Genomic DNA, 24,945 nt, shown 5'->3' with positions numbered 1-24,945 from the left:
ATAAATATAATGTATCTCATATTAGTATTCTTACTATAAATGCTTACAGTAGCATGCAAGCAAAAGAGCACTGAGATGTATTCATTAAGGCTTCAAGCTATTAAATATTCTGTCCTGACCAGACAAAACATTTTGGTATGTTATTAGAGGACTACCAACACACATGGTTAAGTGTAGGAGAATACTTAAGCAACCTTCAAAAATCTCATTCAACTGTTCTAAATCCATCCTGTTTGCACACATCAGGATTAATTCCAGCCAAGTCAGTAATGCAACATTAATCTTAACACAGTGTAGGATCAAAAAAAAACCTATTAAGAGAACAAATTGTTTGCATTTGCATTACAAGCTCAAGCAGAATTTCTTTCTGAATGAATGTGAACACTTATGATCTATAGCAAAGGCCTGGATACTTTGTAAATTAAAAACTGGATTTGCCTATCAAATTTCAAGTTTGTTAGTCACTCAGCAGAACACAGCACTAGAATCATAGAATCAGTCAGGGTTGGAAGGGACCACAAGGATCATCCAGTTCCAACCCCCCTGCCATGGGCAGTGACACCTCACACTACATCAGGCTGGCCAGAGCCTCATCCAGCCTGGCCTTAAACACCTCCAGGGATGGGACCTCAACCACCTCCCTGGACAACCCATTCCAGGCTCTCACCACTCTCATGGTGAAGAACTTCTTCCTCACTTCCAGCCTGAATCTCCCCACTTCCAGCTTTATTCCATTCCCCCTAGTTCTATCACTACCTGATATCCTAAACTAGAAGAGAGTAATAAACTAAACTAGAAGAGAGTAATAATACAAATTATTATCACTGATAAATAGAATATTTATAACATCACACAACAGAAAGAAAATACAGAAAATGCCTCCAAATGCTGTATACATTTGTAAGATTCCCAAGACCTGCAAAACCCAAACAAAACTATGGTGACTGTTATGAATATAAAGATATTTCACACTAAGAAATAAAGATTTTTCACACTACTTTCATACTAGCATCTGTTTTCAACAATGGAGCAGGCCGTTGCTTTTTTCCTCAATAAATACACTATCTAATGCAATTTCTGTAAATTATTACTTCTAATTATTTCATAAATTTGAACAAAACACTGTTAGTTCTTTTAACTTTAAAAGACAGCTCAGTCCTGCTACTTTTCATCCATTAACATTTTTTTCTTGTGTTACTTGTCTCAGCTGTTTATGGTCATGTTAATCTGTACATAGATGAAATAATAGAAGCAATCATTACCCCAAATTAAGGATTCTTCCTTGCTAGCTTCATTTCCCACTTAGGTATTCTTTAAAAAACCCACTTTTTTATTGATTTTTTTCTTTGTTTTTTTTTTTTTCCCTCCCATTTCAAAATTAAACACTAATTGCTCAGACAGGCAGCTATATCACATTTGAGAAGCCTGTATGGACAAACATTGCTTAATGGGAACATAAATTGTAGACTTGAGCACAAAATAGTTCACTATACCTACTGGATAACATTATAAATTGGATTATTACAGGAAGGCAACTAATGCCATGGATACCAGAAGTCTGGAAAGACTTTACCTGAGAGTATTAAGACTCATAAAACTCCCTCTCTGCCCAACATTTTAACTGTGTTCAAGACAACACTCTAAGTGTCTCCTGTTGCCACAGAATGTAAACTGTCGTTCTAAAGGTATAAACACCTCCACATGCTTGAATTTTTACAGCTCTTGAAACCTGATAACAACCTCCTCCCACACCAGAGTCCAGGATCTAGGATTCTGTTCCAAGTCCAGTTTTTGTTGCACACCTGCATGATCTTATTGCTACAATAAAGCGGGGGGAAACGAGGGAGAGATAACGCCCAAGAGGATGTCTGATGTGTAAGGATGTTGATTATGCCTCATGTACACAAAACCTAGCACAGCACGAGAGTCTTAAATACTCAAGGTTATAAAATTCCCATAAAGTCCTCCAAGATAGGATTGGTATTACATTATCAGAAAGATATTCCAACTAACATACTTTAAATTAATCTCACAATCTCTGGACAATTTATGGTCCACAAAAATTTATAGCTCACACCAGCCTTCCTTACATGCCACACCCCCCGTGGAGGCTTCACGAATCATTTTACACAGGAAAGATGACTGGGAGAATTGTTTTACTGGCGTATGCTTAAAAGAAATAGAAAACCTAAGATGGTAGCTCAATGCTCAGTGGTACAGTGGACCAGGATTCAGGAAAAGGACATTTTCTTCCCTGTCTGGAGAGGCCCTAAGGACATCCCCACGCCTCTCCCTCTTATGGGGCTACTGTGGAAGGGAGCAAAGGGACCATCCCAGCACCTCTAGGGCTACAGTAATTAGTTCTGACCCTCTCTTAATTGCTGGGAGGAAGAGTTTACCTCCGACTTTGTTGGGCACCTACAGCAGTCTTCCCGAAAAGACTCCCTTCACACGTCCCGGGTTACGTTTCGACACTGCACTCCGGGAAGCCGCAATAACCGGAGCCCCCAGGCCACGGAGAAGAGGCCCAGCAGGGGCTCCCGAAGAAGGAGGAAAGAGGAGGTTCCACGGGCGGGCAAAACAGGCGGTGGCCACTCAGGTAGAGGAGGCGCTGACCGCCCACCCTGCCCGCTCAGGCGAGATGAGACGAGACGCTCCCCGCTGCCCCGCCCGCCGAGCCAGTCCTGCCGCGTCAGGCAGCCGCGGCCCCGCAGGCCCCGCCCCGGCGGCGCTGCCCGGCTGGTTCCACAAGTTTTTGACAGTTTCTTAGCGGCCGAGGGAGAAGCTGAGGCCGGTGTGGCTTCGCTTGGCTGCGGCCGAGGTGCTTTCCGGAGTACGAAGCTCGTCCCGCTCGGCCGCCTCCCCGCCGGCACCATGTCTCGGGACCCCGAGGAGGTGAACAAGCTGACGGAGAGCACTTACAAAGTGAGTTTGGGCCGGGGAGGGGGATGCCCGCCGCCGCCGCCGCGCCTGAGAAGACGGTGGCCACCTTTGCCCCCGCTGGCCGGCACCGGAGGCGGCTGAAGTTGGGGCTGTGGGTCGTCTCTTTACAGGATAGGCCCGCGGAGGGCTCAGAGCAGGCTCGGCTCCTCACGCAGAAAGGGAACAAACTTTTTTACCTTTTTTCCCTCTTCTTCTTTTTTTTTTTTTTTTCTATCTTTTCTTCCCTTTTGAGTGACTTCGCCCATCCCTGCCTGTGTGTCACAGACTGCTCCGTGCTCGCTTGTAAATAACGTGAAATGGCTGGGGGTGGAGCGGCTCGGCTCCCCTGTCCGCTCGGCGCGGTACGGCGGAGGCGGTTTGCGGGGGCTCCGGTTGCTCTCTTTCCGTCGCTGCAGCGCTGTCCCGGCTTCGCCGCGGCCCCCCGGGCGAGGACGGCCGCGGGCCTGACCGCAGGGGTTGGGCCACTTTACCCTAGGGAGCGACGGCGCCGGGACAGAGGAGGCTTTAAGCCTGGGTTCTCCGTCTCTGGCAGGCTCATCTCGCCAGCGAGCCCTAATTCCCTCACTGTGTTTTGATGATAAGGTGGTTTGGAGATCTTGCTGCTTGTGGTTCTCTGCTTGAACCGTTTCTTCATACGGGACAGAGCATAAAAATGACTTAACGCAGAGTTCAGTTGCTTGCCTGCGTTCTGAGCTGATAATCAGATTTATTATGGTGCACCCTGGCATTGCCTCAAAACATCGGCTCTTGAGGAAAGTTCAGTTTATGCCAGTAGACTTTTAAGCAATCCAAAATGCCTTGTTATTTGTAGAATTAAAAATATATTTCATGTAGGCACTAGACGCTTTCTAGCTTTCTCGCTTTGTAAACTCAGCCCTTTCAAAACACAGCCGTTCTAATTGGGCCAAACTTCCTTAAGATCATACTTTTGGCTGAGTAGCAGTGGCACTGTTGGAACCACAATCTTCCTTCCATACAGTGTCTTGTACTAGAGAAAGCGCTTACATTTGCAAATGTATTTAATCGTTATGCAGATGAACATACCTGGAATGCGTTTGCAGGTTTGAACCCAAAGGAAAGCTTGGGCGGGGGGGTTATTGTTCTGTTTTGCTATTTAATAAATCTTACTGGTTTACCCTCAAATATTTTCCTATTTCTGAAGATGTTGTTGTCACTTAAGTCTCTGAAAATGTTTACTGGATTATTTTCCTGTTAGTTTTTTAGTTCTCCATCACATTTAAAGTCAACTTACTCCTTCAAGGAGTCCAGTTACGTTGGTGTCATGTATATGCTGCTTACTTTTTTTGAACTTCAATATCAAATTCATGCAAAACTACTGAAAAAAAAAATATGAGATGACGTGGCTGTAAGTTTTGTCCTCTACAATCAGTACAGGTCATCTTAAACAGTCTGGTGCTTTTTGATATCGGTTACATTCATGGCAAGGCCATAAGCAAACATAAATTCTTTTTTTTTCTCAGAAGAGCAGCTTGTAAATACAGGCTTGCAGAAGAGAAGCCTGGGAAGTTGACTTCTCAGGGCTGTGCCGACAAAGGAATGTCCTACCTTGTCTATTGACTTCCAGAATGTAGATGTAACAGTTTTACAGAGGAGAAGGAAGAAAATAATTTGTGTTTTTAATGGATATAGTATAAATTAGGCTTTAAAGGATTGATAGACCTCCAAATAAAGAAAACCTTCCCTGTTATCCAGTACTTATTTACTAGGAAAGTTTACCTTTTTGTGGTGTTTTTTTTTTTAACTAATTCTAAGGGATATTTGTGAGTGAAACAACCAGCAAGAAGACATTAATGCCAGGTTAATGTTGACAGTACAATAAAATGTCTTCTCTGTGGGTATTTTGAGAAGACTGGTATGTTGCATCACATAGCTGGTACTCACAGGCCTGGAAACCTTCCTGCCCTGCCCTCATTAAAAATTGAAACTTTATCCAGATAAGGTATAAAGGCTGCTTCAGATAGAGAATAGATTCTGGGCCTAATTTAAAGGACTTATTTCTGTATCAAAGTTAAAATCTTGAAAATAGTTCTTTATTTCTTAAGGGCAGAGAGCACTGGCTTGTCTATTCAGTATTTGCTGTGACTGTAATCACAGCTCCCTCATCTAAAACAAATGAACACCTCTGTGCCAGACTTTAGTCTGCATGGTGAGCATCCTCTCCTTTGTTTAGCAGTGGTCATGTAACTTCTATTCTTGCTGTGTGCCTAGCATACAGTACTTAAAAGCACCATGCTGGTATTGATAAAACAAGAGGAGTGTTTAGTTTTCTCGTTCCAAGAAAAAAGGCTTGATCTGGGGAAACCAGTTTGATGCAGTACATTTATGGCATCTGTATGCTGCAGGACCAAACACAGGCTTTCAGCTTAGCAAAAGTGATAACTTTGGGTAACCTGGAGAAATAGTAGAAAATTAGTTTTAATGCCTTGAAATCTATTTTGGTTTTGTTTGTGTTTTGGTTTTCTGGGATTGAGGGGGGTTGTTTGTTTTGGGGGGTTTTGTTTGGGTTTTGTTTCGATTTTTATTGTTGTTTCTTATGATACCAATCTACTGGATTTATTAAATACTTAGTAACCTGTGTTACACTAAGCTTCAAAATATACTTACAGAAGTCATCTTGTGGTCAGGTAATGCCCTTGTATTTTTATCTTATTCATCTTTTTTGTTGGCGACAACATCAGAAAGTGAATACCTCATCTTTTTTAGCTAACCTGACTAAATAAACAACATAATCCTCAAATACGTGCATGTGTGCACACAAAAAAATCAAGGCTGATGTTTATTCTTTATGTAACACCTGAAGAATCACATTAATCCATGATAGGAATGGCACGTGCAAAATGAAGCCCAAGGGTGTGGGAGCCTATGACTAAAGCCACATCCACCCTTTGCCAAGGAACTGCCGAGAGGTTCACTGGTATGACACAGCCCTGCCCTTGTCACTGCAGTGATGTAGCGTGCTATGAGGGGACACTGAGTGACCCCCTTGCACACAGGCTGTCAGGCAGTAAACCCCAGGAAAGTTGTGCTAGGTGTTGTGTCACCATGGCTCATGCAGTTTCGTTCTGTCAGCTGTATATGGGAGAAAGCTGTTTGGCATCCAGCTATGATACATGCAGTGCAGGGGAAAGGGGAAAAAACAGGAAAGTACTGAGTTACAGACCTGTCACTGTTGTATGGTCGAAGGGCTGGGCATGCAGCTGGTGTATTGCTCCTGTGGTTTGAGGTTTCCGGAGTTCTTGATCGTTGTGTGATAGCTGTAATTGATTGGTGTTGGTAACTATGCATTATAAAGGACTGTTCCTCTGTATTCAAGTAAATATTACCCAGAAATTTTCGTTATCAACCTGAGTGTAATTTAAAAAACAAACAAACAAAACACACCCTTTGTTTGTCCAGTGGAGCCCTGTGTTATCCTGAGGGGCATGTGTTCTCTACAGGGGCACCTATAATTATTTCGGTAGGCTGTGTTGCTTTGTCATGGAAGTATATCTGATAAATTCAGTTTAAAGCCCTGAATTCCATGATGCTGTATTTTAAAAGGTTGGAAATTAAATTAAATCACCAGACTATTTTCCAAAATGAAAATTCACCTATGGTCCTAGGACACACAGAAGTCAGGCTGCTGCTTGGCATCACCAAAATGTAAATCTAAACCAGGGGAAGGGGAGCCTTCGGAAGTTTGTGTATAAAATCCAGTTCTATCCCAGTGCCAATTATGTCTTTGGAGATAATTTACTTGGAGTTATGCCTACTTAGAATCTATCCTGAGTCATGTGTTCATAACCTGACAAAGTTTGTGTTTGAAACACACTGATGGATGACGTATTAATGTTGCCCTTCAACAAGTAACGCTCCATCAAGCTGACTAATAATTAGTCATAAAAATTAGTCTTTGTGAATAAACACTGGCATCCTGATTTTTTTTTTCTTTGTTTGTTTGTTTTTTGTTGAACCTGCTGTAAAACAATATTGAACTAAGTTACAGCTGAGATAGCCTAGTATGAGATGCATTGAGGGCTCAACCATGCCCTTCTGGAAACTGTCTTGTAGATTTCGAAAGCTAAAGGAGGAGATTACTTGAAGCATTTTGTACAGTAGAGCACAGTATAATTTACTTCATATATGGCTTTTTGAATCTTGCTCCAGGGGGTTCTCAGGCATAGTGTAACAACACTAAACATTTCTTCCAAAAACTGAATTTTACTGCGTTTCAAATTGAGGAATGGATTTAAACTAAATTATTAGTAGCTATACAAAAGTTTGGTCTGAATGGCTATCGCCATGGTTATATGGGCAATGTTGGACATCAAGGTCTACTTCTCTGTGCTTCCTCTGTAATTTCTGCCCAAATACATTGTTGCCCACTCTTGCAAAAATGCCTGCAGGATGTAAACCTAGAACTACAGGGAGTCTATGCATTGTTTAGTTGTATTCATACCTGCTGAGCTATTGTTCTGTGAGGTGTGTCTTTAAGTGAAAAGCAAAGCTGAGCATTTACAGGAAGGCACTTCTACAATGGCTGTCATTTGTTTTGAAGATTAACCTTGTTTATGTGACTATCGGGAACTGCAGAAGATAAAATACCTCTATGCAACAAGTGGAAATACAAGGCTTGCTCCTCTTCAGTCAGCTCCTTGCTGCCGGGCTGGTTAGCTTACATCCGTTTCATGTGGTGAAAGGCACAGAGCAACTCTTCCACCAGATTTTATGAGAATTTAATGATTTAAATGACCAGAATATATTTCTCGTATGCTTTTTCTTGGAAGGTCACTTTTGCTAACTCTAAAATTCTCTGCATAAAAAGATGTTTCCAATTGCCAGTTTTGAAAGTGTGTTTCCCTTTATTTCCATTCATCCTAAATAATAGAAAGCTCTAGGATCTGATCATGTCCTTCCTTTTCTCTTCTAGTTAATTATTCTGTTCATGAGAGGTAGTGTGTTACTAGAATATAGGACACTAGATTGGCAATTAGAAGGCTGAGTTGAATCCCTCACTGTACAGGCAAATGATGTGTTGTGAAGCACTCTGTCTCCTAATTTGTGATTTTGTGTGTCTTTCTCTTTTTTTTTTTTTCTTAATTTATGATGTCTACTTGGATTAAGACAAAAGATCTATCCCCTCGTCTTTCTACAGCATGGCAGATAAGAAGCTGGTGATATTTTCTGAGACTTTTGACAATATTAAATTAGTGTTTCTCTTGATCAGAAATTCTTTGTTCTTCTGTCTCTGCTGTTGTAGAAGTTTTGTGATCTAGCTTTAACTTATGGCTTGCAATTCTGCCCTGGTGTTCAGCCTCATATTTTTCACAAGTTTGTTTTTGTTTTGGGTTGGGTTTTTGTTGTTGTTTGTTTTGGGTGTTTGGGTGGTTTTTTTGAGTGCAAATAAGAGAAGCTATAAATAAGACATAACAAAAATGAGCTATACAAATTGATTTCTGATTTCCCCTATAACTTTGGAAGCTGAACGAAATATTACAATCATTATAACTGATCTGTAATGTCTTGCCAATATCACATTTATAGCTGTCCCTGAAGAGGGAGTTGCCAGTGACAATTTCCCTTTTTGAAAAAGTGCTCTAGACATTTCTTCCTGGACAGTACTTCAAAGACAGTAGCAGTGGTTAACTGTATAAAAGGAGCACTGGAAGCACAGCCAGGTTTTTGTTTGCTTTGAGAATCTAGTCTTCAGTAGAAAGGAAAAAATACATATTATGCTTCTTTCTAATATTGGACACTAGAAAATAATCTACGAATTATTTAATTCTATCATCTTGGAGACCCAGTGGAGGGGTGGGAGACAGGGTTGAAGCTAAGTCTTTGTGAAATACAAGTGGGAAAGTAGTTGAGCCTTGCACAGTGCTGTGAGGATCAGCTAACCATACCCTGTGTTAAACCAACCAAATTCCAAAGGGGAATTTCCATTGCGAAGGTTTCTGCTGCTTCTGGGGCGTTCACGCCTGGAGACGGGTGCAGACGCTTCTGCTAACAATCAACCACTGTGGCAGTGCAAAGAGTGAAAAACGTCCAGAGACTGCTTGGTCTAATGGAGAAAAGATCCATTAGTTGTATGCCTTCCAGCTCCTGAAGGCACTGAGCTGTAAATTGTTTCTTCAGCTTTCCCTGCAGTTTTATGTATGCGTTGAGCAGATGTGATGTACTGGAGCAATTCCTTAGAGTTCTCTGTGTTTCGGGGGACCTGTTGTGTTTCCACAGTGTGGACAGCATCTGCTCAACAGAAATACCCTCTATGTAGCAAGTCAGGTAGTGAAAAGGGTCTGACTTCATAGAGGGAAGCTGTTGAGAGTGCTTTTCTTGGGTTTTGTTCACTTCACACATAGGTGAAAACATCTAATGACAGATGCAGTCACTAATTTCTGTTTGAAATGTGATGTCAATCAAACTGAAATCTTAACCCCTACATCCTTAAGGCAGTTATTCCAAAAATCAGTATTTTGAGACTGATAATTACTATGTTACTGTTAGACTTTTTGGATAGGTGGCATTAAGGATTTTACTCTGTGTTCTTGTTTGCAAGGAACAGGGTAAGCAGGAGCAAAATCTAATTTTCAATAAAATTATTTTCAGTATAGGGTGGCAATTCAAGGTGGCATTGGCATTCTTACTTGCCACAGATACAGATTTTCTACATCATGTACACTTTTCTTTTGCCCTATATCCTTGGAACACAGCTATCCTAACACAATACCCTAATTCACTACGTTTTCTTTTTTTTTCCCCTTGTGATTCACTGACTCCATTTATGCCAACAGACATCAGCTTCAGACCACTGCTGGGAAGAAATGGCAAAAAGTTGCAATAGGAACAGACAACTTACCCCATGGAACAAAAGCCTCACACTCACACTGCCTGAGCTACGGGAAGGGCAGCAGAGGCAGAGGAGCAACATTTACAGTAGTAAATTAAAGAGCTGAAGAGGGATGTTCCCAGACACTGAGCTTGAAAATCCATACGGTTAAGTTGTTAGAATAGCCCCTGGCATCGTTGGCCCAACCTGAAATACTTTCCCAAATGATTTCTGGATGTGGTTTGTGAGTTAACACAAATCAAGGGCCTGGGGACAATGAGTAGTTTGCTTGCAGTGATCATGTTTGGGTGGGTAAGGGTTTAATGGTATAGACCGGAAAGCAGTCCCAGCTGCATTTAATTTATACAAATAAAGGTAATGGGGCTAGGTATTGTTCTGTCTGCTTCTGATGTCATATATACTCTACCAGCAGCAGAGCCTAGTAGTTTTGTATCTTTCTTTAATATCTATATTTTTACTTAACATGACTGATAAAGTATTTCTGGTAAAATCTGGAGTTACTCTTCCCTTTCAGTTGACTGGAGTCCAAGTATAGCATTCTATTTGAAAAATAATCATAAAGTTCTGTCTGAGTGACCTTGCCTAAAAATAAGGCAAATGTGATAGTCTGCCTGTTCTTTCTGGGTCCGTGTATGTACTAAATATTTATATTTTCATTCTATTAGTACTAAAACAGGCAAAGGCTTGATACTATTTCACTTGTCTCGTGCCTTGTATTTTTTGTAAATAGAAATCTTCTGTTCTGAATTCCTCAAACTTGAAAGTTCTGCTTTGTGAAGAGTATCTGGAAAGATGTGAGAGATGTAATAAAAATATTGTCATAACAATAGCAAGAAAAACAGAATACTGTCTTCAGGTATCTCCTGATCTTCCTTTCACAACAGTAAAATTTTACATAGTAATGCCACAGCTATAGTTTTGTTAGGAAGAGTCTGGGAAAAGAAAGTCTAGAATCTGCAAAAACTTCTAAGGTCTCCCATGTGGACATAGAGGGCTTGTATTAAATGGGTATTTAAAAGAAAAAGAAAATATGCCTTACCAAATCATTCCTGAGACTTAGCAGCTGGTGTTACATGAAATTGTATTTTGTATATAAGAGAAGAAAGAATAGATTAGAACATTGTGGTTGCTTGGCTATTAAATGACTGGACACATACAGGAAATTCTAGAACACTTGTTCAGAGGTGGTTAGTTACATACATACAGAGGGGGTCTGTCAAAACTTGCTGTGTCTTTAATTCAGATAGTGATTCCACCTGAGGAAATCAAGAAGCTCAGATGGTTCTTTTCAAACTCATTTTTAAAAGCTAATTTGCAACATCCAACATTCTGGAATACTGCTCGTTATGTTACATGTCTTTGAGACATCTTAAAGGGCATGATTCTGTCAAGTGAATAACTATGGCATTTATATCAGCACATCACCTTTTTTTTTTTTTACTGTGCTCATAACAAGATAAAAGTAATTTTGGAATGTTGGTCTGGGGTGGACTGGGGAGAGTTACTGTATTTGACCAGAAAGAGGGAAACATGCTTTCCTATGAGTTGAGACAACTCAAGCTTTGTGGGTGACATTCCATTTTGGAATGCACAAAAGGTGCTTCTCCTCTCTTCATCCCCCCAGCTCTGGGAAAATTCAAATTTGGATTCATACTTCATGGCTTAAGTTGTTTTCTACTTTTTTGCAAAGACAGTGGTGTAGCTGTTTTCTTGCACTATGAAACTGTCAGTCACAATTTCAACCACTTCGTTCAATTTATAGAATTTGCTAGATATGAGAGTACTCATGCTTGGAGCTGCTGGGTTTCAGATTCTGGTTGTTTCAGCCAATAATTGTATTTAATGGCCAAAGCAGCTGTAGTGGATTTTGTGATTTATTTTTTTTTTTTCTCCTGTTTCAATAAGGTCATTTTCAATTTCTGAAAGCACTACAGCTTTGCACAATGAAATGCAGCATTATCAAAAAACAAAACAAACAAACCCCAACAACAACCCCACAACAACAACACCCCAACTAATTTCCCTAAATGTTACCTTTAACTTAGAAAGTATTAATGAAGTGCTTAGTCTTCCCCTAATCAGATATCTGGTGAATTTCTTTTCTATTTTCCCTTTTCCCAGAATTCTTTTTTCTTTTCTTTTTTTTTTTTTTTTCTCCCCCCAGCAGAGGTGGGAGGTGGAGGTAGAACTCAAATCTTTGAACTGTTGGAAAGTTTTTTTTTATCATCTGACTTTATAAAACAATTAGTGGATAAAGGTTTTTCTCTTATTCTTACTTCACCATCACCTACCTTAAAAGAAGGATCTGTGCAAACTTTGATCACATACTTGACATCCTTTTGTATTATAAACAGACAGATTTCTTTTTCCTCCTACTTTTTTTTTCCTGTTTGATCTTAAATGCTCTGTTTCTTTTCCCTTTAATCCTTTGCTTTCCTCTTCCTCCCAAGTCTTCTATTTTTCATCTATGCACAGGCTCTTCAGATGCATGTTGTACATAGAAAGCATGAAACTAGACCTAAGTGACACTGAGAGAAGTACTTCCATACACTGTTGAATTGCCTTGGTTCTAACACAGATTTTGTTTTCTCTTCACTAGAATGTTATGGAACAGTTCAATCCAGGACTGAGGAATTTAATAAATCTAGGGAAGAATTATGAAAAAGCTGTTAATGGTAAGTCTTCTTAGGTGCTAACTTTAGAAGGAATACTTAATTTTAAATTAAATGTACATTGAATGTGAAGATTAAGTGGAAAAAAAAAAAAACAGAACAGTTATGATGATTAGATACTGTCTTTGGCTTTTTTTTTCTCTGGAAATACCTTCAAAAGCTGTTTCACATTCTTAGATTTGTTCCTGCTCACCCATAGACACCAGTATCTAGGTGACCCTGTGAACTGAACAACCTGAAAACATGGTGCAGGAGTGGATAAATTGGTTTGGTTTGATTTTTTTTCTTGTCCATACTAGATAGTATCTTTTCAATGGCAGGCAAATCAGACTCCAGGTTTGAGTATAAGTACCCAGTCTCCCAAACTTCTTCTAATGTGGTCATTCACTGTCATTTTTGACTTTACAGAAGCCATCTATCTAAGAATGGGTTTCCCAAAGCTTACATTGTAGGACCTGTTAGAGCTTGCTCCATTTCACCTATGCAGACCTGTTGAGCTGCTTGATACCATATGAAAGCAATGTAAAATCTCTAATTTTGCCTTATTCAAGCCTGTGGCATGTCTTTCCCCTACATGTAATCTAGTACACTAAGAAATGTGATACTGCAGAAGCAGTGCATAGCCAAATAAGACATTGAAATCTCTCTTCATGCAAATTTTAGGCCAGGCTCAAAAAAAAAAAAAAAATAAAACTAAAGCCTGCTGGAGACAAAAATAGGGAAATGTTGACTTATTTGCAGTAATGCCTAAGCTGATGGATTAAAATGGTGATTACCTAACCTTAGGGATTATAGGTAATACTCAAAGTTCTAATAAGCATTTCCATGTTTGGCTTCAAGATTCTGAGGGTTCTGCTTTTTACTTGTTTTGCTTTCGATAAATTATGCTATGCCTCTTCTAATTCAATTTGTCATCAGTAATTCCCAACATAACTATGCCCAACACTGGAAAGGCTGATAGGTATTGTGTTCTAGGAAGTTTGTCTTTTAAGACTCGCTGATAAAGCATATCTAGCATGAATGCTTAATTTCAAATGGATGAATATTTACAATGTTGCAACAACTATTGAGAAACTACATTAATGTCATCTTTGGACTCTCATAAATTGTTAATCTTTTTTTCCCTTAGTTCCAAGTGGTATAAATAGATCTGCAGCAAGCAGTAAACACTCTGTTACTAAACAAATACTTTACAGTTTTGCAAACAAGTCAAAGTAGGCTGACAAAGAACGTCAAGCTTACAAGAACCTCTGATAGGTTTATAATCTGGTTTTATACATTTTGAGGATAAAAGGTCAAAACTCCTTTTCTACTAGACCTAGTGCTGGTGAAGAGGCTCTACAAGTGGAGTTCTTGATTTAGCTTGATTAGCATAGGAGAAATCACATTTTCTTCCTTTTTTTAATGCCTGTATTAGGATAAAAGACTGACTTGGGGCTGTCTTGAGAAAACATTAGATAGGAAGAGTTGGAAGGGCATAAAATTGTCATCCATGAGTGGCAGTCATCAGTAACACCAGTGTAATTCTTCAGCACCTTTGAGATGCAGCTTAGAAGTGACTCTTCTAATGTAACAGAGCTTCAAAAAGAATCTTTTATCACTTGGAACAGTTTCAGGCTTTTCAATGATATTCAGTGACTGTTAGGTAACTGATGAGGTCATCTTTGATAGTAAAAACTGTCAAATACAGACCTAAAATAATTGTCAATTGAATTCCAAATTATATACCTTTCAGACAAATGTATTCTAATGATGACAGGGAGAGTCTGCTTGGCTTCCACTTTAGATTAAAAATGTACTGCTACAAAAATTATGAAGACTTACTTGAACAAATATTTTTTTCACTGCCTTTTCCAATAAAAGCTTGCAAGTTTACCCTGGTAATTTCTTTTCTTTGCAGTGTGCAGATGAGTTCTAAATATTGCAAAGATGCAAGGCAACTGTTGTAGATGTACTGCGTATTGAAAATGTTTCTCACTAGTGGCCTGCTTGCAGTTTGAGTCTTGGTGTTCCTGTGTTCATTCCAGTAAAACTGGCTTTGCTGTTTAAATCAGCTATAACCAGGAAATGATTAACTGAGAATAACTGAAACCTCACTGATATATATTAAGAGTTTATTGAATCCTGTAAAACTGGAATTGAACTAAAACAATGAAAGGCAGGGAATGGAATAACATAAGATGAGCAACCACGTGTTACTGGGTCTGTCTGGTTTTGGTTGGGTATGTTAAAGCCTCAGGTTTCTTCTTAAATTGTATATGCACCTGTTGCCTGTTTTGAATACAGATCTCTGTGCTGTCCTGAGTTCAGTGACAAAGATGAAAGTAGGCACTTTCCTGGAGTGTCAAAATAACTGTGCAGAAATTGCATCTATCAATGCTGATTTCCCTCTCTGTCCAAGAAAACAGATTTAAGCTCACTAAGTTGCTGAACAACATAATTTATAATAATCTCAGGAACACTGATGGTGTGTTGAAAATTGAGAAATAATGCCAAATGGGTTATCTCCACAACCTGAACGTTATCTTTCAGATAACTAATTTGTGAAGCTTTGGCATTTAACACCTAAACTTAAATTGGAGAAGTTGCTGTTTATGTGTAGGATGCTCAGATTTCAATGTACTGTTGTCAAGAAATCCTATTTGGCATTGCAGTGTATGACGACTGTACAGTGTTACCCATAGTGGGAACTTTGAGGAGTGGCTCTACCAGACATGTCAAACCTTTCACACTTCATTTTTCTTTTCACCTTGCAAACTGCATTTCATCGTAGCTGATTTTGAAGCAAGTTACTCTCTCAGCTAACTTAAACAGTAAATGATGATTTGATTCAGAAGGGCTCTGTGTCACCTTGTTGTACCTGCAGGTCTGTTGTCTGAAGGCCAGTAGCCATCTCTTCTGGTCTGGCTGGCCAATACATGGCAGAGACTTCTGCATTTCTGCTGAGTTTGGGATTGCATTTTGCTTTTATCCAGCTATTTGATGTGTACCAAGGAATTTTGTTATGTCCTGACCAATGGCTTATGGCTAAACCTACCGACTGGATGCTAATTGGTCCTGGATATGCATCAATGTTGGAACTAAATAATAGGCTAAAACTTCCTTCATGTCTTTGTCACCTGGTTTCATAAGTCAGTAGGCAGCACAGGGATTTGTGCCTTTCCCTGATATCAGGGTTTCTTAATTGCTATATATCCCCCTCTTAGTATGTGCCCTGCTTTACACGATTCCATAGGATCATGGATTAATGAAAACAGAAAATACTTTGATTTTAATTTTTTTATAACGCTGCTTTTTTTTTTTTTTTCCCAACCTCAAGCTATGGTAGTGGCTGGAAGAGCATATTATGATAACCTTGCAAAGATTGGGGATATATCAGCTGATTCTCCAGTTTCTAAAGAATTAGGTAAGTGAAACCTCATTTTAATTTTTTTTACTACTTCAAAATATAAACTTTATTTTTGTTTTCCTGCTGGCTAACATGAATAAGAGGAGGATCTAAAAAAAAGTCTGTTTTACTCTTAAATGACACAGGTGGAAAGGATTAGATTCCTTTAAGGTATATTATTTCTTAAGACATTTATAACAATCTTTCTTTTTTTTCCACTTTGTGAGTCTATTTCTGCTTCTGCATTCAAAAGCAAGAGAGTTTTTTAAGCTCAGGGTAATTACATATGGAAAAATGTGTGGCTTGATTTTTAGTACAGAGATGAATGTTGAAATATTTATACAACAGAATATTGGTATAAGGAGTCCTAGGGTATGATAGCCCTTCTACACTGAAACAATTTTCTGGATGAGATCCGTTGTGAAGAGTTTAGTTCCACTTGACTATTCTTGATCAAGTGCAGCACTTGAAGTTCTCAGGTGCTTTATTTATTTTCCAGTTGAGCTTTTGAAAGAGAAACTGTGGAGTCAAAGATGTAGTACATTTACATTAATGTCACATTAACTTCTGTACTTTCTGAAATTACTTTTCTGTAGTTTCCTGACAATGATTTCTGAGTTTTGGAAGGATGGCAAGCAGCACACACTTTGTACTCCTCTGGCCAGCACTGAAACTGCAGAAGTGAAATTGGCCTCGAAGTGTTTGTAAAAGATTGTCACATCACTACAAAACAAAGAAGTGGGGGCTATACTGTAAAGAGGCAACATTTGTTGGAAGCCTTGATTTGTTTTGTGACAAAAATATCTTTATGAGGTGTCTTGTCTCTGAACTCTTGATGGTGGGCAGTGTAGTGCTCTTTCAGGGTGTAACATGCATCTGCTGCTGTAGTTCAGGGTAGGGTGGCAATTCAGCTGATTGGAAAGGATGTTTTTAGTAAACTGGTTTTTAGTGATTCTGCTAAAGCAGAATTGAGGGGAAAGACTCTCCTTGAATGGTGGCACTGGTTTCTGTGTGCCTGCATATGTTTTTATGATCTGTTCTGAAGCCACCTTTGTGTGAGTGTTAACATTCTGTGTTGAAAGTTGGGAGCGGCAGAACAGCAAACAGTGCAAAGCAAACAGTCCTACTGCAGGCCCTTTCTGTATTTGCTTTGCAGGTTGTTTACAGAAAGCAGAGCTGCTGGTCTCAAGCTATAGAACAAAAGCGTGAGAAAGTTAAAAGTAATAACTGTGCAGAGTCTTATAAAAATATCAACAAATGCATAATTGTTTGTAATCAAGCTGCGGGTCAAATGCATGGAAGTAATCTACTGAACTTCCTGGGACTGTGGGATGTTGTCTGCTTCTCTGAAAATGCTATCGTTGGGTAGTCCTGAGCTGAATTCTCAAAATAACTGTTTTTTCCTGTTGTTTGGGGCACTGTGGTTGAAAATACACTTTTGTTTAACTAGGAGTTCTTACCAGCAATGATAAACCTTTTTCTAGCTATGCTGTACTGAGAAAGTGTGGCCTCCTTCAAGGTCAGGTCTCCAGCACCGCTTTCTGTTCACCTTCTACTTAAACTGCTACTGCAGGAGAGATCTTTTATTCCTAAAGAAAACAGCAGCTCTGGATTTCCTCCAGTGTACTCTCTGATAGAATACATAATTCAGAGATAAGGGAAGTCAATGAACACTGGAAAAGGCAGGATAATGTGGTTAGGAATCTCTGAGAGATCATTTGCATTTTCCTTAACAACTTTTAACAGTTGTTTTGCCAGGCTGCAATACTGAGCCGTTTGACAAAGAAACAGGATACGCTCCAGGTGTCTCTAAAAGTCTTTTACTGAAAAACACTTTAGTACATCTTTTAGTATTTTTTAAATTACTGAGATTCCTGCTGAGCAGTATCAGATGTGTAACAAGTAGATCAAACTCGCTGCTACTTGCTTATTTGTGGACTCTATTGACCCCAGTGGAGTTACTGCAGGCGCAGCCCCCAGTGGAATTGTCTCTTCTGTGAGTTCCTTCAGACTTGCCTAAGGATGTGTTACTGACCACTGACAGCTCTATTATGTGCAATGCTTCTGTTATCTTTGCCAATAAAGAGGTCAGTAGTCATCAGCTAAGTTTTGTGACATGACTGTGAACTGCTTTTCTGGAATGTATTCTCCTGAGCTGACACAATGGCTTGTTTTAGAAGAGCAGCAGACAAAAGGGAACTGGCAAAGAAGCTGAGTGGAGCAATTTCCATATTTTTGTGTGTGTGTGTGTGTGTTATCTGGAGTATTTCTCTAACTTTTTGCTCTTGTTTAAAATTATATTATAAGACCTCTTTCTGTATCCTGTCTTAACACGATACAGAAATCAAGAGCAACATTCCCCCAGATAGCAGTAAGAGATCATTATTCTTTTTTAATACTTAAGACACTATCCTGGCCCTTTACAATGAGCTAGGTAAATCAACAATCACCAAGTTCTAAAGCATTTTGGAATGCTTTAATATTTGAGCACAAATTGAGGTACTGTGATCTGGTTTTGCAGTGTTTAGATTTATGTCAACTAGAACATGCAAATGGTTTTGAGTAACAAAAAATGGAAATAGTAAAAATAAATATTTAAACTAATGCTTGAAACTGATCTGTTTTAAAACAAACTAGCACCCCACATACCCCCCCACACATCATGGTTTATTAATTTAAGCAGAATTAGGACAATTGGCTTGTGGAAGGTAAAGCTTCATAGTAGCCAGAAATCCACAGTGCTGGGTTTTTACCTCTTTGTATTATCTGCAGTAAAAATGAAGGGAAAGCATATCTGCCAGTTGGTTATCTTTGGCTCATCTTAAATGGACATGCCTCTTCCATTAGCTTTGTGTTTCATACATTAGCCACTAGGTATTTTCTGGCTGTAAAAGAGGGTCTCAGAGCAAGATTCTCCCATTTCCCCCCTTTCTCTGATCATTATTTTTGTAGATACAGTTCCTATTAAAATCAATTTTCTGAATAAGGAATAGGAGAATGGGGCAGGAACCAAGGTTTCCAGTTTTTCCTGTAGCAACCTCATCTTTAGTAGTGACAGGTTAAAAAAAAAAAAGTTATTATTTTAATTTCAGTTGTGTTGCATTGAACTTCTGGCACTTCATTACAAAAGAACTGCAAGGCTCACATAGCTGAAAAAGCAAAGCTCTTCTTTAGAATTTATGGAGAATCTTTACTGGAATATTGCACTGAGTCATTTCACAGTTCAAACCCAAACCTGCTAGGTGACCTAGAGCATATTTACTGCCAAGTGTGATGTAAAGATTTATATCCAAAACACAGTCAGTCCTTCCTTCTCATAAGGAAGCACAGAACATGGTCTTCTGTAACAAGACCATAAAAGGGATACACACCTCACAAGAGGGTAGAAACAAAAATGGAAAAGAAATGGGGAAGAAAAGTTTTGAAGCAAGGAGTGAAAATGCACAAAGGCCAGAGAAATAGTGGGGGGAGGCAGGGGGGAGAGGGGTGGTTGTGTGGAATCAAGAAAAAATGCCTGAAAGTTTTTTGTCCTGATGAATGGGATTGGAACAGATGAGGGGAAAAAAAGTGACTGAGATGGGATCTGGATATTCCAGCTGAAGAGCTTTTGTACTAAGTATCTGTATCTTTCAAGTCCACTTGAAGCTCTTTGAGGTACTTTAATATGGAATATCTTTATATGAGTAAGTTGAGGAAGTAGAAGAATCTACTGCATTCATAATATAACCCTTATGAATAAGGGATGAGTTCAGTTAGGTCAACATTCTTTTAAATTTTTTATTTCCCTAAATTTCGAGGTTTGTAGTCCCTCAAACTTGACTATGTGCATTTAGGAATATAACCTGAATCAATGTGGTTCAGGTTATTCTGCAATCTGAAATTTGCATGTCTTTCTTTCCTAAGCAGCTTTTGGAAATCCCACTAGGAAGAAAAGATAGGAAACAAGAAACTGCATGTTTAAAAATGCTAAGAGTTCATACTATTCAAATTCCAGCACAATAAAATTCAGGGTTTCAGTAATGTGCTAGAAGTCATTTCAGATGGATACTGTACCAGTGACACAGTGTTAAAATGGTAACTTTTGTGATGTGTTGCTAATCTTTTTTGCATTGCTCAAAATCTGGGCTCGTGAGGCTTTGTCTTACTGATTTTTAGTCCTTATAATTTCAATAAATGCTCTCTCCTAGTAACACAGCCTGTCTTTGTAGCCTTCACTTGTTCAAGGAAATAGGAAGTTATTTCCAGCTCACTCACTGATACTCTTGTATCTTCCCAATACCCTCTTAGTGCCTCCCAGTAGCTACAACTCATTTATCATGTTGTGAGTGTAAAGTCTCAGTTTATGTGGTAACTGTACTTATAGTAGTCACCCACATTTATTATGGGCCTGTACCTAGAGCTTATTGCTCAAGAACTGATGAGTGTACACTATTCCCTGCTTGTCAAAATACAAAAACACCCCAAACTGTAAGAGAAATGTTACATTCTGTGATCTTGACCAGTAAACAGTGGAAATAAATGGCAGAAGTCCAGCATGTTAAAATGAAAATCAGAGGAGACGAAATCTCTTAATCTAATCAAGACTGAAAAATTGGTTAATGATTACTCTGAGTTAAAAGTGGCATTTTTTCATAGTCTTATTCTGTTCAAACTTAACTGGAAACAGATAAGGAAAAGCTTCTGTTATTCCTTTCATGCACAAAAGGACTCTTCTTCAGGTCTAAAAGGCAGTATTTTAACATATTCATGAGAGGCAAATTTGCTCATAAAGTGGTGTCATTTTAAAGGTCTCTGCAACTCTGTCCTGCTTTGTCAAATACAAAATGTTAATTGTGCAGTCATAAAGCATTAGCCACAGTAATATACTCATTACTGTAATGCTGTGATAGGGAGAACTGGGTCAGAGTTCTGTATGCATGTTTCCTTTTTATGAGAGTCCTCACACTTCCCTGCAGCTATCCAAATGTCTGCAGTTACTGGGGTAACTGCATATTAGTTTGAGAGTCAAGGATGATAAACGATGAGTCAGTTAAGAGAATAAACCAATGACCAGCAACTGCATTTATCCCATAGTGTTTGTTATGAATCTAGGAGTCAGCTGTGAAGTTAGAGCTCTTGGGTAACATCTGACAGGCTAACAGAGATTCTTTGGTAATTGTTTTCTGGCTTCTTTTAAAACTAACAACACTTCAATAACCACGTAGTTTTAATACTCATGTAATTGGTAGTGTGAAGTTCGATCTACGTCACAGTATATCAGAGGTTGGAAGGGACCTCAAGAGATCATTGGGTCCAACCCTCCTGCCAGAGCAGGATCACCTAAGTGCTGCACAGGAATGCATCCAGGTGGGTTTTGAAAGTCTCCAGAGAAGGAGACTCCACAACCCTCCTGGGCAGCCTGTTCCAGAGCTCTGTCACCCTCACTGCAAAGAAGTTTCTCCTCAGGTTGAGGTGAAATCTTCTATGTTCAAGTTTGAACCCATTGTTCCTTGTCTTATCGCTTTGAACCACTGAAAACAGCCTGGCCCCCTCCTCCTGACACCCACCCCTCACATATTTGTAGACATTGATCAGATCCCCTCTCAGTCTTCTCTTCTCAAGACTAAACAGCCCCAAGGCTCTCAGTCTGTCTTCATAGTCCCCTAATCATCCTCATGGCTCTCTGTTGGATTCTCTCCAGCAGGTCTCTGTCTCTCCTGAACTGGGGAGCCCAAAACTGGACACAGGATTGCAGGTGTGGTCTCAGCAGGGCAGAGTAGAGAGGTAGAAGAACTTCCCTAAACCTGCTGGACACTTTTCTTGATGCATCCCAGGATCCCATTGGCTCTCTGGGCCACAAGAGCACATCGTTGTTCCATGGAGAACTTGCTGTCCACCAGCACTCCAAGGTCTTTCCCTGAGGAGCTGCTTTCCAGCAGGGCAGCCCCTAACCTGTACTGGTGCCTGTTGTTATTTCTCCCCAGATGTAGGACCTTGCACTTCTCCTTACTAAACTTCATGTGGTTAACTGTAGAGTTTTATCTGATTTATCTGACTTCATTTTACATTTGCAACTAAGAGAAACCTTGTGGGCTTTTCTCTGTTCGTTTTTATTTGCTTTTCATATAGAATAAACTTTCAAGCGGCCAACTCGTGTAGAAAAAAAATTTGGAACTGAATTGGCAAGTTCTTATTTTGCTGAAAAGATCACAGCTCCTTGACGAAAAATTTCACATCAGACTGTGTACAGAAGGCAGTGGGTCTTTTGAAAGGGTCTTTGTCTTGCGACTGTTTGCCATTTAAAGCTATTTCCTTCCTGATTAATAAGCAAAATTGCCGCTGTGAGCAGGTACTTCTTCTCAACAGCTCTGACATGCTAATTCTGGGCCAGAGCACTTAAGTGTCACCCCCCCCACTACTGAGAAAGCCAAACACAAAAAGAGAAAATCCCCTCGTTTAGGATGAATGTAGCTAGTTGCACTTCAATTTAAAAAGTAAAAGGGGAGGGAGGCAGAGTTGTTTGCTACTTTTTAGCATCCAAATTGACCCTTTCCCCTGGAATCCTATTTCACTTGTCTTAGAAAGATGACACCTTAGCACCTTTCCCTACACCGGCTCATTTAAACTGAAGGAAAGAGATCTGTCATCTTGTCACATCTTACTGCATCACTGTTGTCTCTTCTATAGTATAAATGTTCTGCTTCTGGAATAGATGCTGTTGGAGAGAAAGACAAGTTGTGCCAGCAACCACAGAACCCCTTAGCACCTCATCTGGTGGAAACTTCTAGGAAATTGGCTTAGAGGTGGCAGTTGAAGTAAGGAGTGTATCAGGCCAACTTTTCCTATGGAGCATTAATAAAACACTCCTCTGCTGTATTTATATTGAAATTGCACTGGGAGAAGCCACTCCATTCTGTCCTTACCAAAGGAAAGTACACAGAGAGCTGTCTTGAAAGGGAAATACAAAGTCATGATGTGTTTTTTCAGGCGTGAAGTTTTGTAACTTCTCCTTGTATGGCAGCGTTCTGGGCTTCTGCTGTACAGAGCTCCAGTGTGCTGTGAGAAAGATGGAAGGAGATGAGCCAGCCTCTCTAGATACGTTTTGACTGATGAGAACAGTAACTGGATTACTGGAAACTTCTTGCTATTTGCAGTTCTACTTTTCAAGGTCATTTATAAGGTTAAAGTAGGCCAAACATATCCACAATTCTTTTTTCTTCCCTCTAGAATCAGTAGTGTTGCTTTTGATGTTCAGTATATGCATGTAAACTGGAAGAAGGAAGAACTTCAGTATTACACTCTGTTCATAGCCATATGAACAAACCCACAGCTAATAATTTGCCTGACCACCTACTGCAGAGCTGTTGGAAGCTACGTATATTCACTGGTTTATAAATCAATAGGACTATTCAGATATTCACAAGCGTGTGCCCTGCCAGTGGCTTGGCCAAAGCTCCTGCAAGTCAGTGTTCATGGATGGTGTGTAGAATACTTGGCACTGTGCTATCAATAAAACAAAAAGAAGGGCAAGAGAAAGCTGATACCATGTTGATATCCATAATTAACAAAATAAGCAGTGAAGAAGGTTGCCATAAAGCATGTCCTGGACAACGCGTAGTCAGGTGGCATTGTACAGTGAAGCTGTTGTTGGCTTAAGATCTTTTGGTTCTGTAATCTTTTCTTGCTAAAATATAAACCTGATCTTAGCAAGAAATGGAATGAACAAGAGGTGTGTTTTTTATTAGATCTAAAGAATGTCAGTGCTTAAGAATGGATGCTGCAGCTTGTTCTTGTGGTTAGGACACTAAAACTGCTTCTCTTTGACTTCTGCAAAAAAAGACTTTTAGCAAAACTTCCATCTCAATTTGAGGTTTGAGACTGTGAAGCTTGGTGGCAGTTCCAAAGTGCTGTAATAAAAGTTGCAGTGATTCCTTGCATTTTATTAAATCTCATGTAACATACATTGTGCTAACTTAAATATTTATCCTCTGTAGTACTGGAAACCCATAAAGGACTTCAGCTTTTATGGCTTAGCATGATATGTTTGTTCCAGTCCTGCTGAAAAACAGAGATTAACTCTGTTGTATGATCTTCCCAAACTAATCTGACTAAAACCAGCAGGGCTTCCTGCAGGCAAGCTCAGGCTTGTGGTTGGATCCTAACTTGCTTGCTTTGCACCTGACATGTGTGAGGATTACACGTCACTTGTTTAATACTACTGCAGCTGAAGTTTGAAAAACTATTGTACATAAGGCATTCAGGGCTCTATGAAAGGTCAGTCTCTGACATACATACCTTAATATATTGTGACTTTATATGTTTGGGTAAAAATATAAATGCCTGCAGCAGTCTTCATGTATGTTGGTAATGGAGTAACAGGTGGAAAAACAAGTTTGCCATTTTTTCATACGTAATTTATGTGGCATATGCTTTTCCTTTTTTTAACATCAAAATTGAGTTACTATGCTTACCAATAATCTGAAACAAGATGAATATTTAATGTTAATTAACATCTGGCCATGATATAGTAGGTTTAAAAAAAAATCTAATCTGAATTTTTTTGACTAAGAGATCAAAACAGCTTGGGAGAAAAAGGGGAATTGAACTAGCAGAGTGAACTTTGCTAAAGCTGTAATGAAGTCACATTCCTCTTTAAAATATAATGTAATCTAATATTTTTGTTCTGTTTAAAATTCTAAAGTAGGAGCATGACACCATGAGCAAACTCAGAGTAACTGGAAATTGTAATGGTCTTGATAATCTCTTAAGTATTCACTCTTGTAAAGTCCTATGTAGGAACAGCTAATTTATGAACAGTTCCTTGCCACTTTATAGCATGGTATGAATTTTGCAGTATTTTTTTTTTTAATCACTTGTGTCAAGCTGAAAGAATTTGGCATTAATTTTAGTCTAAGTATATTTAAAAAGCAGGTTGATCCTTGGGATTAACTGAATATGGCTCTTTTATCAACAGTCATAGACTTGCTGAGGTATAAGGAGATGAGGAGTTCTTTGTGTCTTTTGATACTTAAATATCACAAGATTTAAAGAAAAATCATAATATTCAAGACATTTTATTTCTGTTTTATGTACTGGCAAAGTGCTTCATTATGCAG

The 24,945-nt window shown here is 39.3% G+C and overlaps 1 protein-coding gene across 1 annotated transcript in view; it reads left to right on the top strand.

The window, feature by feature from the left end:
- The first annotated feature begins 2,874 nt into the window (after positions 1 to 2,874).
- BAIAP2L1 (BAR/IMD domain containing adaptor protein 2 like 1) overlaps positions 2,875 to 24,945 on the top strand; it is a 39,213-nt gene continuing 17,142 nt past the window's right edge. The window contains exons 1-3 of the mRNA XM_054391231.1: positions 2,875 to 2,925; positions 12,390 to 12,465; positions 15,782 to 15,868. Coding sequence (XP_054247206.1) covers positions 2,875 to 2,925; positions 12,390 to 12,465; positions 15,782 to 15,868 — 214 coding nt within the window. The remainder of the gene's footprint in view (positions 2,926 to 12,389; positions 12,466 to 15,781; positions 15,869 to 24,945) is intronic.

The sequence above is a fragment of the Indicator indicator genome, chromosome 22 (genome assembly GCF_027791375.1).
Source record: "Indicator indicator isolate 239-I01 chromosome 22, UM_Iind_1.1, whole genome shotgun sequence".
NCBI classification, from domain to species: domain Eukaryota; kingdom Metazoa; phylum Chordata; class Aves; order Piciformes; family Indicatoridae; genus Indicator; species Indicator indicator.
Note: the sequence above shows the minus strand (reverse complement) of the source record. Positions and strands in the feature narration are given on the sequence as shown.